The 14,636-nt window shown below is 39.8% G+C and overlaps 2 protein-coding genes across 2 annotated transcripts in view; both read left to right on the forward strand.

Annotated features, from left to right (window-relative positions):
* RAD54B (RAD54 homolog B) overlaps window positions 1-14,636 on the forward strand; it is a 70,225-nt gene that overhangs the window by 19,352 nt on the left and 36,237 nt on the right. The gene's annotated exons all lie outside the window — the stretch shown is intronic.
* On the forward strand, window positions 366-10,868 carry FSBP (fibrinogen silencer binding protein). Its single transcript, XM_005231010.4, has 2 exons — window positions 366-1,963; window positions 6,290-10,868. The coding sequence occupies exons 1-2, from the start codon at window positions 1,593-1,595 to the stop codon at window positions 6,807-6,809; spliced, it is 891 nt and encodes a 296-aa protein (XP_005231067.1). The 5' UTR covers window positions 366-1,592; the 3' UTR covers window positions 6,810-10,868.

A 14,636-nucleotide genomic window follows, 5' to 3' on the forward strand; every position in this document is an offset into this window, starting at 1 on the left:
AGCAATTCCAGCAAAGTGGACTGGTTGCAATTTTGTTAGGTGGTACAGACAAGCCAAGCCTCAGAAATGGTTCCAAACTTGCTTGTTATTCTAAATGCTGATTGATTTTTAGCAGTTAAAAGTCTCCCTTTGTTTAGTTTGAATTTCTTGTTTTGAATATGGCTTGTGTCTGCTTTGGGTTTTTTCCCCTTAGAGCAAACAAGTTTATACCTAGATCTTTATAGCCTTAAGATATTTCCACCTATAATTAGATTTCTCCTTCCTCCCCCCCCCCCTCTCCGGGCTCCCTAGTTTTCAAGGCTGAACATGTTAAGCCTGAGAAGCTGTTACCGCTATCTCAAGTGGTGTTTGTTTCTACCCTCCGGACTCTTTTCAGTTGCGTACGTCATTTTTCAAACTTAGTTTTTGCGTTTATTTGAGGGCACCTTTCCTCACATCTGCAGTTTTTTCCTTTTCCATTTAGCTTAGACCACAGAACCATAAAGCCTCGCATGCATTTTTGCGTGGTACGAAGACTTGGCTTAAGGTGATAGGTTTTTGAGCAAACACCAGACTCAACGTCTTGTTAGGAAAACCCAGATTTTCACCCCGAAAAGACGCGTGGAAGCACTATCACAAAAGCAGGCTGCTTCCTGGTGGATAGTCCGAACATCCCAGCACCCGCACGCTGTGACGCCCTGGGCAGAGCTGTCAGGACTGACGGCAGCCTTCAGCCGCAGCCCCTGCCCGCCGCCGCTCGCAGCCAGCCGTGTGCCGCCGCCGCTCGCAGCCAGCCGTGTGCTCGCTGCAAGCAAAAGCCGACTCGGTGGCGGCGCGGCGGCGTTGGGCGCTCGCTCGCTGGCGTTTTGTCGCCGTTCCTGCCGGCGGGGGAGGCTCGGCCGCCGAGAGGAGCGGCCTCTTTAAGAAGCCCCCGTGTAAGTAGCTGGAGCAGGCTGCCAAGTGCGGGAGAAGCTCAGCTTTACTGCGAGGCCCGCGCCCGAGTGTAACCTAACCGGCTGGAGGCTCCGCCGCCCCTGATTGACAGCAGGACCAGCATTATGCAAATGGCGCGGGGAGCGCGGCGGCGGCCGGGGGCTCTGTCAGGGAGCTCTCTACACACGCCGCCCGCGCCCTGTAACGTGCCGTGCGGTTCACAAAGCAATTGTTGCTTTTTTGGGGACGACGTTACATGTAAAATCATCTCGAGCGCGGTTTCGGTTCGAGATAACGTGTGAGGCAGCTAGGGAGATGTGTTAGAGCTTGGTACTCGAGCTAAATTAGGTAATTTTTAGCTGGGTAATGTGCTAATCTGTAAACCTCTATGTTTTTAAATCCTGCGTACGCCCGGTCTCTTCATACAAAAGTGTATTTTGCTTGTTTCTTCTCGTCTTCTTCAGTCTGAAGCCTTATGTAGGTCAGGCTTGGCTTAAGCAGATTTCCTGAACCTGCGTCAGCTTAAGCTGAAGGAATTTTAATAAACCCTCCCTTGTAGGCGTGGGCCTAAATGAGACTAGCCTAGTTAAGCCTGATCTTTTTCTGTTTGTGAAAGAGCTGAGCAGAGCTAGGAACTGCATGGTGGCTTCAGAAACGGCTTCCTTAATTCAAAGATAACAATGGTTGGGAAGGCCAGATCTTCTAATTTTACCTTACCTGAAAAGCTCGATTTGCTAAAACTCGTGAAGCCGTACGTTAAAATTCTCGAAGAACATACCAATAAGCATTCTGTAATAGTGGAAAAAAACAAATGCTGGGATATCATAGCTGATAACTACAATGCCATCGGAGTAGATCGCCCTCCTCGTACTGCACAGGGCCTGCGCACGCTGTACAAGAGGCTCAAAGAATATGCCAAACAGGAGCTATTGCAGCAAAAGGAGACTCACTCAGATTGTAAAAGCAGCATTTCCGAGCCAACCAAGAAAGTTGTAGAGATGATTCCACAGATTTCCAGTGTGTGTTTAAGAGACAGGAGCGGTGCTCAAAGGTGAGACGATTCTTTTTATTTTGTTACTGAATGAAAATTATGGCGCCTCCTATCTACTCTGTAACGCTTTGCTTGTGTTCCGGTTCCTAAAGGAAATGTTTATCAGAGAAGATCCCCGAATGGGGAACAATGACAAAATAATACAGCTTTTGTTTTATGGGAAGCTTTATGGTGACTTAGCACTGCATTCATTTTTTCAGCTCTCATTCAAAGCCTGTTTCAGACTCTTTGTCATACTCTGGAAAGTGAGGGTTAAGAGAGAATCAAAGAGAAATGGGAGCTCCAACCTCTACCCCTCCCCTACCTTTTAATAGGCAGATTATTCAAACACTGGCAAAGTGGTAGCTATTCTCCTCCATTTAAGGTAATACTGCAGTCATTTTGCAACATATGGAACTATTACCAGTTTATACAAGATTTTAAATAAAGTTAGTCCGCAAAGCTAAGAAACCTTACTCGTGCACCTTTTTTCTCTCATTTACTCTGATGCTTGCATGTTAAGTTTTAACTGATCCCAGTCCTTAAAAAAAACAACCCACCAAACCAAAACACTGGCTCCCCACACCACAGTGTCTTTGTGAGTGCAAATTTTTTTTTTTTTAATTATGCTTTTCTTGCATTGATGGTGGTTCTCTGAAACTGGAGCAAAGCTAATTGCAGTCTGAACCCCAAGCTGGTTCTGTACCATGCATTAGGCAGTTAAATACAGAGAGAAACTGAGAGGTACAGCACTAGGAGTTTGGGATTTTTTTTGGTAGGGTTGTGGGGTTTTTTTGTGGTTGTTTTTTTTTGGTTTTTTTTTTCTTTTTTTTTTTTTACTGCTTAGTAAAGTGAGACACACTGTCTAGATTTGAGCGAGACATAATACAGGCAAGCAGCGTGCAGGCTTTCTCCCACAGCTGGCTAATGCCCCTCGTATCTGACTTGCAATACTCTGCTGGTTCTGTATTGGTCCTTCAGAGATCAAAAACTGCCTGGGTCAGGTTTTGGTTCTTCCAGATACAAAAAGTAAGCTAGGGAGAGAGGGGGAAAGAAACATCAAACAACTCCCCAGCAACCTTGAGAAAGCTCTCATTTTTCTTATTTTCCCAATCAGATTAATGGGACGCAAACTTCCCATATTTTATCACATATACTGATAGTCGGTGCAGCAGCGTAACACTCTTAACGAAAAGCTGGCATGCGCACAGACGCTGAATTGGATTCATGGTGCCACTGGTTGAACTGAATGGTAACAATTGTCTAAATCCCAACATGCCAGATGCTCTAAAAATATGCTGTTGTGGGTCCTTTGCGTAAAAAAAGCCTGAAGCAACTGGGCTGTGCTGCTGCTCTTGGTAAATGCCCCTGTAGGAACCGTTCCAAAGAATTCTCTGGAACAAAACAAGGCTTTTAATTGCGCTAATAAAGGTTGCAGTGTCTTGACTACCAACTTTTGTAAGGAGGGGAAAAAAAGTAGTGTGAGAACTTTGGTTTGTAGATCGGCTTATAAAAAGCACTGACGCTTTTCTTGAATGATTAAGAGCTAATGATCTCCATAGTTTGTCTCCTATAATTTAAACATTATTTGCAGTCCCTTATGGGTCTGGGAACATTGACTTGATTACTGCTTACCCAAAATGGTTGTTCCTAGGAACAGCCAATACACTGTGTGCTGAAGGAAAAGAATATCATTAAAAGATTTATTTTTTCCCCTGCTCAAATACATCATTATTTGATAGTTCTAGTTTTAACTCTTGAGTTGCATTAGTTTTCAAAGCCCTGTATTGGGTTTTAACTCACCAGGATATGGCTTAGGTTTTGTAGAATGGAAATACAGCTTTCAATGAATCCAAGTTCTTAATCACACCTTTAAGCAATTTCTAGCTGTTGTGATTAAACAAAACCTGGTGAATCATGGGTGCCTGCAGGGTTATAAACACCATCCCCCAGTTGTGGTAACTGTTGTTTGTCTTTCTTTCAGTCAAGTTGTCAGAAGCAACATTAGTAACCACCATACAGGCAGCTCTTTTGTTTTTCAATTCCTTCTTTCTCTCTTTGCTGTCTTAATTGTTTTCCTCTGAAGAGACCGACTCGAAGGGAGAGGGGGCGGGGGGAGAAAGCCTCATCAGAGTTACCTGAAGATTTTGGTAATTTTCTAGTTCTGTGTGGATTACACTTTAAGAGATGGATTTTTCACTGTTTGGAGGCACTAGTGTATGTTAGACTAAATCTTACCTATCTTTCTTCTCTTTAACCTTTCTCACTTTCTCTTTCTGCTCTCTCTGTTTCTTTTTGTCAGAATGACCTGCTTCTCCTGCTGGTTGTTTCCACTTTTCTCAGGCTAGAAGCTGGCCAGGAGCCAGCAAATAAGGAGGAGGGAAGCTGTATTAGAAGCGGCAGTTGTGAAGAGGGGGAAACCCAGAATTACAGTCTGCACTGGGGAAAACAAGTGAAAATTTGTGTGCAGGATAATGCTTCCGATGCTCGATGAGAGGAGTAAAAGGAATGTGAGAAAGAAGTATATGGGAAAAGGTGAAGCTTTGTGGCATGAGGAGGAGGGAGTAAGGTGACATAATTGATGCTTTATAGGCAGCTCAGGTAACAGTCAATATAATTAAGATCCTGGTGTTTTCTTCCGGTCTGAATGAAAGGTCTGTTTTCAATACCTGCTTCAGATGAACTTTTTAAAAAAAATAATCTGTAGTTAAAATAATTTGGGTGGTTGGCAAGATTAATTTTTGGAAAATATATTGCTCTCACCCTATTGAACATTTTTACAATTGAGTATTGAGAAGCTTTCATGGTTTTATTCTAGAAAATGTGCTTTCATGGTAATGGATGGTAGGATGGGTCAGGGTCCTTTGGAAATTGCAACTATGACTGCTTATTTCTTTTAAACCAAAAGTGTTGAAGACCATGGGAGATGCAGAAGAAATGATCATGCTATCTTTTGATTAAGGAGTTAGTGCATTTACACAAGAAGAAGGATGTACAAAGTAAATTTCTCCTTTGCTTCTGAGAATTTGAACCCACATCTATTGCTAACCAGGAGAGTGTTTTAATAATCAGATAAGTGTTTCTCAGTTTGTGGATTATAGGGCTCACAAGGAGTTTGGAAAGTGTAAACAAACACCTTTGACCCCCCAGTTTAATAGACATCCTCCAGGGCTGGGGAGCATCCGTGAATGATCTGCTTGCTGCCTTTAGCTGCTAGCAGCAGCTCAGTTCTTCAAGGGTTGGGGAAATGTTTTATATCTGCAACTGCCAGTTACAGCCTCAGTTTTAGACAGTTATGGTCATGATGATGCACTGTCTTAGGTATCAGTACCAAGTTAATATATTCCTGTGCCCATGTTACACTATACTGCCTTCCCAGTCATGCTGAAAGTATTCTTTGTAGATGTGTACTGTAGAATAGTTCAAGAAGCTGATCTGGCTTAAAAAAGCCTTACCTGAATGAAGGAGTGATGTGCAGAAGTGTAGGGTTTCAAACGCTACTGATGGTAGAGAAGTGGCAGGAACAGCTCGAGCCATTATTACCATCAAAGCCAATGTAATGTCAAATCCTGATTTGAGGTGCTGCTGACTCAGGGGTTTACACAAAGACAGATGAGTCAAGTGGGCGTTGTACTTTCGAAGAGCAATGAACAGAACTATAGGCTGTTCTTGATGGAAACATTTCTGTGTTCTCTTGAAGCTTCAGAAGAATACTGAGATCACTGATTCAAAGAGAAGGAGCAAGGATTAGCTTGATTCCATAATCTACTGGCAGAGTCGTCATTTGGGCTGTTTTCTTTTCCCAAGGCTCTTTGTGTAACTTTATACAGTGATTGTTTTACATAAAAAAACCCACCACAACCAAATGCTTGGGTGCCTGAATCGGAAACAGGGAACACATTAGAACAAGAGGAGATGAGTAAGTTTGGGACGTGGAAATGTTTCTGCCACAGTCCACTCAATCTAAATTAATGCCCTTCTAAAATCCCATTATAGGTTATATAAACTCTTTCCTCTGTCACTTGCATGACTTGCTGCTGCTTTGTTTTATTCTATTTTTTTATTTGTTGCTAATAGCCCTTCTTGCTTCTGCAGTGTCAGAAGAAGGGCCTACCAGGACAGTTCCCTGTTGGCTGTACTGCCTTTATAGCAATAGAATCTGGGTAAGACAGGGCTGTGTACGTGTGGTGTAAGGAAGGAGGGATACAGGTGGTGTTCATGTAATGAAGTAGAGTCCCAGGCATAGATAGCAGAGTAGTATTTCAAATGAAACTTTGGTTACTTACAACTACGCCTTTTAAAAATAGTTTTTAATGGATTATTTAAATATGATTTTGTGTGTTCTAGTGCTAGTATCAATAAAGAAACAATTGCTGGTACCAGTTCACCACAGGCAATGTTGGATCACCATCCTGCAACAGTCATGATGGAGTTGCAGTTGGAAGAGGATGTCAAACCTCCTCCTTCTTTGATTATAGACTCACAGCAAAATGAGAGCTTAGAGGAAGAACAACAGCTGGTCCATGTTATGGAAAGGTCTCCTTCAACATCAGTATCTTCAGTTGATATGAGAGTGATGATGCCTCCCTCTCCTGTACCAAGAAGAGAAGAGTTTTTTAGGCTTGAGGTTGGAGAACGCTTTAGACCTATATGTGGTTATGACCCACAGATGTTACAAATGCTGAAAGAAGAGCATCAAATAATAATAGAAAATCAAAGAAAAATTGGTCTTTATGTCCAAGAAAAAAGGGATGGTTTGAAAAGAAAGCAACAACTGGAAGAAGAACTGTTGCGAGCAAAAATCAAAGTAGAGAAGCTGAAGGCGATACGACTACGCCATGATCTGCCAGAATACAGCAACATCTAAATGTTTTATGACTTCCGCCATATTATTTGAAATGATAATAAACGCTCTTGCCCTATCAAAATTGTTCTTTATGTTAATATGGTTGGATCAAAATACGAGCTTGAGAGGTGAAAGCATATTTTCCATGTTGTTCACGTACCCTAGAAAAATACCTCGTATGGATTTGAATGCACCAACTCATCTGGTCTGAAGTATAATCAAGTCCTGTATATTTAAGTGTTTAGGTTGATAAAAATCTGAACTTTTGAAATATTTCCACTTAATCTCTGAGTTGTGATGAGCTAATGGAAATTTAGCTCAGCTCTTGTAAAAAAATTTGATCGTATGCATTATTTTTCCAAATAATCACCTATTCTTTAATATCTTAATGAAGTTGCAGATTAATAAGTTCATGTAAAAAGGAAGAATAAGAGGCTGTTTAAATGTCTTATTCTTTTCAAGTTTGTAAATCTTATGACGGTGAGATTTTGCTGGTATATCAGCTTGGAAAAGAAAATTACCCATTTGTTACATTTTTTTTTAATGTTCAGTAGGCAGTTGAATAAATGTACATCTTTATAAAAGTTAATACTTTCTATTGTTTCCAGTGGAGTTTTTCCATAGGATGTTATCAAAATAGAGACAATGAATGCAACGCTTGGTTTTTAAAACTGCATGCATGTGTAATTTGTGTGTATAGTACACAATGATCGTATATTCAGTTATAGTAATTATACTGGTGATCAACCACAAAAATGTCTAATTTCCTCACTTGCATGCATAATTACTACAGTGCATGTGCAACCAAGACAGTTGCAGGTGCCTTTGATCAATATCACTGACTATAAGCTACTGAAATGAAATGGTTTCTGTATGTAAGTAACATGTGACTTGAAATCAACAGAAGATTCTGTGTTATTCTGTGTACCTTTTATAAATGCTGTTGTTCTGGTCTTTCGATTAGTTTCAAATAAAAAGCCCCAAATGAAAAGGAAATTGATTCTTCTCTCTGTCCTAGTAAGCAGCCATTTCCTCTGCAGTTACAATCAACGTTCATAACTGGAAGAAAAATACCTGGAAAGCATAAGTCCCAGATCATTCATTTCTTCACAATTCTTAGTCTCCTGCCTGTTATGAATGGATCCACAACTGCCTTAGACCTCTGGTTCCTTATTCCCTGTAACAATACTTTCTCCTTCCTCTGACCTTTAGCACTAGAAAAGGAAATGAAGCACGGCATCAAGGAAAAAGAACAAAGGACATGTAATTTCTCCTATACTTCCCATCTCAGAGGGTCTCAACAACAGAAAGAACAAAAGCAATAGGAATGAGAATATTTCTTCCTGCGACTGCTTGTAACTGTTGCTCCTGTTGCTCCTGTTGCCACTGTTTTCCCAAATTTGCTTCTTCCTCCATTCCCACAGAACCTCAGCCTATGAGCATGGGGCACTGGTCTGCATCAGCAGACTCTGAATGAGGTAAGCCTCTCACCTCCTCGTTGGTCTTCTGAATGAGTCAGGTTACCTTTGTAGCCACAGGAATAAATTCTTACTAAAAACTGAAGGTTGGAAGGGTGTAAGCTTAATTGAGTGGCCAGTGGAGCTTAGGGAATTATAGTTAAAATCTTACGGTAGTGTTACGAGAGAAACAGTCGTGACTGTTGCTGCTCAGGATAACTTCAACAGGTTACAGGTGGGAAGAGTAGAGAAAGCAAGTCTTGTTTACAAACTGAGGAAGACTGAGAAAAATCCAGACAGTGAAAACAGAGGTTATCAATATGGAGTTTTCCTCTTCCAGTTGTTTTCTAGAGAAGAGAGCACTATAACAGTTTGTTCTGTTGGGAATTTTTGCATGTGCTGAAAATGATGATGCCTGAGTAAGTGGCCTCTGTTTCTGTACAGTCCTTGGCTTTCTGCTGTGTTTTTCAGTTCAAGGACATTGATCTGTTTCTGTATAGCTGGAAACACTTAAATGAGATACTCACTTCCCTGAGTTCACCAGAGTGAAAATACTGGCTTTAATAAATAAATAAGGATTTTATTTGTTCTACTTCTCAGAAATAGGAAACAGCAATAAATTCTCTGCATTTGTCTTATAATTTGGAAGTGTCTGATCTGGTCCTTTCAGTTGAAAATCAGATTTCCGGTTTCAAGTGGTAAGGAATTAATTTCTATTTGTTGATTCTGTCCTTACATATTATGCAAATGAACAAGTTTTTAATAGTTCAGAAAATAATTCCCATATGGCTCATTATATTAACAGTGGGTTTGATTTATAGCCAGTCTTATGTTGGCCACCAAAATGCTCTAGAGACTTGAGAGTATTTTGTGTTGAATTCTCCATTCTCCTTGAGCTAGATGAAGAGGTGACCTCGAGGGTTTCTATTGGCATGGTATTTTTATTTTGAGGACTAGAACCAAAGGAATTTCCAGTCTTTGAAAGCTTGCAGTCCTTTCTGAACTGGCAGGCAAAGCAGATGCAAAAACAGGACTATGGGTAGAGAAAAGTCTGCCGTGTATTCTTAGTATTGGAAAGGGAAGGATGCAAATGATTAGAGAAATAAAATACCACCGGCCTAGTCAGAACTGTCTCTTTATAAGCAGTGTTCTTCCACATTTGGTTGTTCTGGCTTTGTCTTCATTTCTTAGTGGAAGGCCTTTCTTATCTGCAGGCAGCACCTCAAGTTCAGAGATCTCTCATGCTTCTTGTTTGCTTTGTCCTCAGTTGTGTGTTTCTTTTGGTTTTGGGGGAGCTTGGGATGGGGGGAGACATCTCTTGAGTCCCTGCGGAGCTTGCTTGTTTCTCTACCAGTAACATGATGTTTACTTCCTTTCACTACAGAAATGTTTCCTCCTTCAGTGAAATTATATTGCTCTGTCAGTGCAGTATGGTGCTGCCTGTGCTGGTGGATCTGCGTTTCTTTCTCACTCCACATCTGCTTTACAGGATCAGGTTATCTGTCTGACTCAGACTTCTCACTTCCCAGCGCCTGTTCCTGGTTTTTTTTTTCCATGTATACCTAATGTGGGTACATGCACCACAGCTGTGGCTGGACCTTGAAGTGCTATGAATTTTTACTGTTCCAGCAAATGATATTTCTTTAGCATGTGTGAAGGGGCCGATAGGAAGCCCTTCCCTCCTTCACCCCCATTCTTATCCTCTTACTCCCTTCACTACATCTGGCAGTGCCATTCCCTGTCTGCATGTTTATAATGTACGTAGTACAGGCAGAGTAATTTTAGGCAAGGACAAATTTCTAGCGTATGTTCATGTCCTTCTACTAAGATAACTGAAATAAACAGGCTCCACAACTAATTTTAATTGCTAACACCTAGTGGGCTTATGTTTAGGATTAGTGTAAAAAACTGTAACTATGATAGCTTTGTGGTAATTGTGATAGCGTCTTGTGTACCTTCATCTGAGCAACGTCTAATGACCAGTCTGTAATTTTGTTGGCTGCTCCCTCATTATCCTGCTTTTTTTTGGTCCCTCCCTGCTTCCCCCCATAAGCTTTTGACTCCTGTGGAGTCATCTCCGTTGAAGTGCTTGCCTTAGATCAGAATTCTTATCAAGTAAAAATGGTAGGAGAGAGAAGTACTCCCAAGACTGGAGACATTACTTATAGTTAATTTGCTTGTCATACTCCTGTTTTCAACCATCTTCCACTGTACTAGCTTCAATTCCATTCTTTCATTTATATTTCTAAACATTTTCTGGATTAGGATTTTTTCCCCCCATACAATGAAAATGCATAGACTTGCACTCTTATCTTCTTTGGTCAAACTTTAGTTCCACTGGATTTCCAATAGGCAAAGTCAGTAATTGCTTATAATTAAGAGCGAGTTGTTTCAAAGTGAGAGGAACAAATGAGGAATTGTGATATCCAGGCTGGCTGGCTGAACTGTCTTTTAAAATTATTTGTATCTTACTTTAAAGTGCTTTAGGATATTTCCGTACAAATTTTAATTTTGGTAAAATCATAAAAAGATCACTCATGAAGATGTTAAAGTGTTTTTTTCCTAGGATGCTGATTACTTTGCTATTTTGCATGTGAAAATAAAGGGAAATGTTTAAAAATAATGCCTTTTAGCATTTTTTGAGGTTTTAAAATATATGAAATACAGCTTCTCAGTGTGTATTCCTAACAAGTTATGTTATTATTCTGCCTTAAATATCTGGGTTTTAAGTCATTTGAGAAATCTCATTGTGTAAGTCTTAGATTGAAAAAAAAAAGTGTGCTATTTACAGTAGTTAGAATAATAGTCTGTTAGGTGTGTGTGTAACATGACTAAATTTAAGTCATTCTGTGACCTATGTTTCTGTGCTTTCTCTCTGCTAAAAATGAAAGCATTCACCTTGATGTTGGCCAGGTTGCCTTTGTAGTGATGGTTGCTCTTAAATGGCATCCAGTTTGTCTGGGTGAAGCTTCCTCCATAATAAAGGTACAATTTCCTGAAGTTTTATTAAATGCTAGCTAACTAGCTAAAATTAGTCTCTCTGAATTTTTCCTTGTAAAACGTACAGTTGTTTAGTGCTAAAGTAGTTGGAAACCTTGCTTGAGATTTGTGTGTAAGGGGAGGTGCATGAGGGTCAGAGAACCCTGGAAGGCTCAGTCCTCTGCAGGCGCTGGCATTCCCCACTACCCCTGCCTTTCTTCTGTGCTATGGGATTTTCACACTCTGTTATCCTAGTGATTACACTAAATGATTTGTTGATGTATCCACATGTCTCTGAGTGAACGTAACACCTTGTTTGACTCTGTATTATTCACACAAGAAGAGTATCATATAATTTTCATTGAATACTTGATCAGCAGTTACTCCACATGATTTATGATTTCTGCAGTTACTCCACATGATTTATATTTACTGTTTAGCAAAACTGAGGACTTGAAAAATCCTACTTAATTTTTCGTATTTTATGTATGCAAATACAATTTTTTAAAAAAGAAGGCAGTTTCCTGGCTGTTTCCTGTTGGCTCTCAATTTTCATCTATACTTAGCACAATCACAATAATTAGCGTAATTTAACATAGATGTTGGCTAAAAATAATTCTGCTGGATTATGGTGCCCCTCCATACTCTGTTGATGTCAGGACCCAGTTTGATTAAGGCTCAGTCACTTTGGTTACAGTATTCTGTGCGTTGCCACTTGCTTACTTTGTGTGTCTTTATGTGATCCCTGTCTGTATTGCTAGTGCTTTCTCAAAATACAGCAGTTTCCAAAGTTAGAACTTTCTGCATTCTTGAAATAAATAAATCAGTTTATAAATTATTGATCTTTTCTCTTCTTTTTTTAGCTTCAATTTAACAGGACAACAGGACAAAATGTTTCTCTAGTTTGGGAATGGGGAGGAGGATTTTTAGACTGCTTGTGGTTAGTTACTACATTTCCTCTATTGTATTAGATAAAACCTGATGCAGTAGTCTTGAGTTGTATCGACTATTAATCACTGAAGATGTCATGTGAGAGAAAGTAATTTATCATAACTCAGAAACAGTTTGCAGGTAAATTTTATTTAGCTCATTTGTTGATACTATCAAGAATACTGTCTTGAGGAGTTGAAGCATTTATGTCTGGCATGTGCCAGAAACATAGAATTAACATAGGGTATGTAGGACTACTGTTACTATTGATATATTCTGTACCATAATATGGCATTCACTTAGAGGTGCATTATAAACCAAAAAAAAATATTTTCTTTTTCCTTGTAAGCTCTGCAAGTTTCACCCAAGTGATGTTTGCATTATTTTGCATTGTAAGGAAGCTTTGCCAGTAGGTTATACATCATGATGGACTTCCGGGTGACATTACTACATAGCATCAACTATCAGTTTGGCTAAACTACTTTATGCTGGGTTGCCACCTCTCAGGATATAATGTGTGTGTTCTATATATGCATTTATGTTTATTTATGTCTCAGCTTTTTTATGTGAAACAGATTGTGAGAAGAATACTCTGTTTTGGATATATTGAATTTTGATTGTCTTTCCTTTGTAGTGTTCTAGTTTCCCTGTGCTTCTGAAAAAGTACTTGAAATTTGGCATCAAGTCGGTCTTTCACCATTCCGGTAAAACCTTGCAAAAGTTTGTCTTATTCATAAATCCTTGGCAAACATGGAACTTGGTCATTTTCAGTACAAGTTTTTTCTACTTCAGATGTAGTCCCTAATAACTGAATTCTTAGGAGAGCCAGTTAACCTGGGCACATTGCACTGTTGAGAGCAGAACAGGGATTTCCCAGCTGTGAACACCTTGAAGGAAAGCAAGGAAATGTATCCCTAGTTTTGCCACTAACAGGCCAGGCAGCTTCAGTGAGGAAGCCACTTTGTTTAGATCTGGAGAGGGTGACAGATGACAGTAAGGTTCTCCAGTACAACTGCCCTTCTTTTGGGGTGGTAAGAATTTCAGAACCTTTGGACTGTACAGCTGGATAGGTAATGGCCCAGCTCATCTGCAAAAAGGCCAGCAATAGCCTGGAAACTATGGTTTGTAACTGTGAGGCAGTGCTGCATAGTGTGTGTGCAGAAAAGGACTGAACTAAGCTTGCTTATGGAATTTAGCTATTGTTGTTTGTTATAATTATTTCTGTTAGATAAAATCTGTGACTTTCAGAAGAGTTTTCATTATATAACTATATGCTAATTTGCTATAGTTGAGTTCTGAAAATACACAATTCCTAAGTGACCTTCCAAGATGGTACCAAAGATGTTTTTCAGCAGTCCAGAAGTTAAGTATATTTGGAGAGTTTCAAATACTTCAGCTGTGCAGATACAGTGGACGTCTGTAAAGATTGTTTTCAGATGAAATATAGTGAGATGAATCTGATCTGTTTTTAAATCTCATCCTTCTCTGATGAGTATGCACATGCATATACATACGTACACGCAGACACATAAGATATACACCCAATGAGATATACATACGGTAAGTTGGTAAGAAGAGCTGCACATGCTGCAGAGGTTTTCAGGCGACATCAAGGGTTGCAGCAGTCCCTTGGGAACAGCAAGTGGACCCAGTCTGCTGATGGAAGGCTGCCACATCTCCGTGTCTTCTAGCGTTTCCTTATATAAGTAGTCTGCTCAGGACCAAAAATAGGCAGGGTTGATACAAAGTACGCTCTTGTTAAAGGCATCCTGAATTTACAGCTCCCTGCATGGAATCATCTTACTGATTTGCATTGGAATTTCTATGCATTTTAGGTTGTATTCGGTTTTGTTAGATCCAGAGCCAGCAAAGGCAGCGTAGTAAGCACCGCTTACCTCCACAAGGGTGAATTTCTTTTCTTCCCTCCTCCCTCATCTTCCCTGTTCCAGTTTTGCTTTCCTAGTAAGAATTACAACTAGAGCTCTAGGTATTCATGCTTGGGCCATAAATATTACTTTTCTGCTTGGACTACTGAATGGATTACATTTATGTAAATCAAAGTTATGTAACTTGATTTGGAAAGATTACTCTTTCCTTCTCCAAATATTTCGTCAGCCACTCTGCAAGTAATCAAGTAATCACTGCATAGCACATGAAAATTCTCAAAAATATGACTCATCCTTTGTGTGCCTCTTTTCAGGGTATGTCATAAATTTTCAACAGTCCTGTTTAAATAATTTAGGGTAAAAATATATTGTGTTTTATGCTTGTGACAGTGGGCATAAGTTTTACTGATTATTATTTTATTTTAAGGACTCTTTATTATAATCCAGGGAAATCAAAGATGGCCATTAACAAACACAAACAGTACATTAAAAATGTCTTACCTTCCAATATGTGCTAAACCAGATGTTAATATGAAGGATATGTAATCTTAATAAATCCCTTTCTGCCTGCTTGCTTTTTGTTACAGATCTAAAAG

Source organism: Falco peregrinus, chromosome 3 (assembly GCF_023634155.1).
Source record: "Falco peregrinus isolate bFalPer1 chromosome 3, bFalPer1.pri, whole genome shotgun sequence".
In the NCBI taxonomy this organism is placed as follows: domain Eukaryota; kingdom Metazoa; phylum Chordata; class Aves; order Falconiformes; family Falconidae; genus Falco; species Falco peregrinus.

Bases quoted from the DNA above. Each gene is read 5' to 3' on its own strand.
- FSBP (XM_005231010.4), top strand. From the start codon at position 1,593: ATGGTTGGGAAGGCCAGATCTTCTAATTTTACCTTACCTGAAAAGCTC. The intron at 1,964-6,289 runs GTGAGACGATTC...TGTGTGTTCTAG, and splicing joins GACAGGAGCGGTGCTCAAAG to TGCTAGTATCAATAAAGAAA.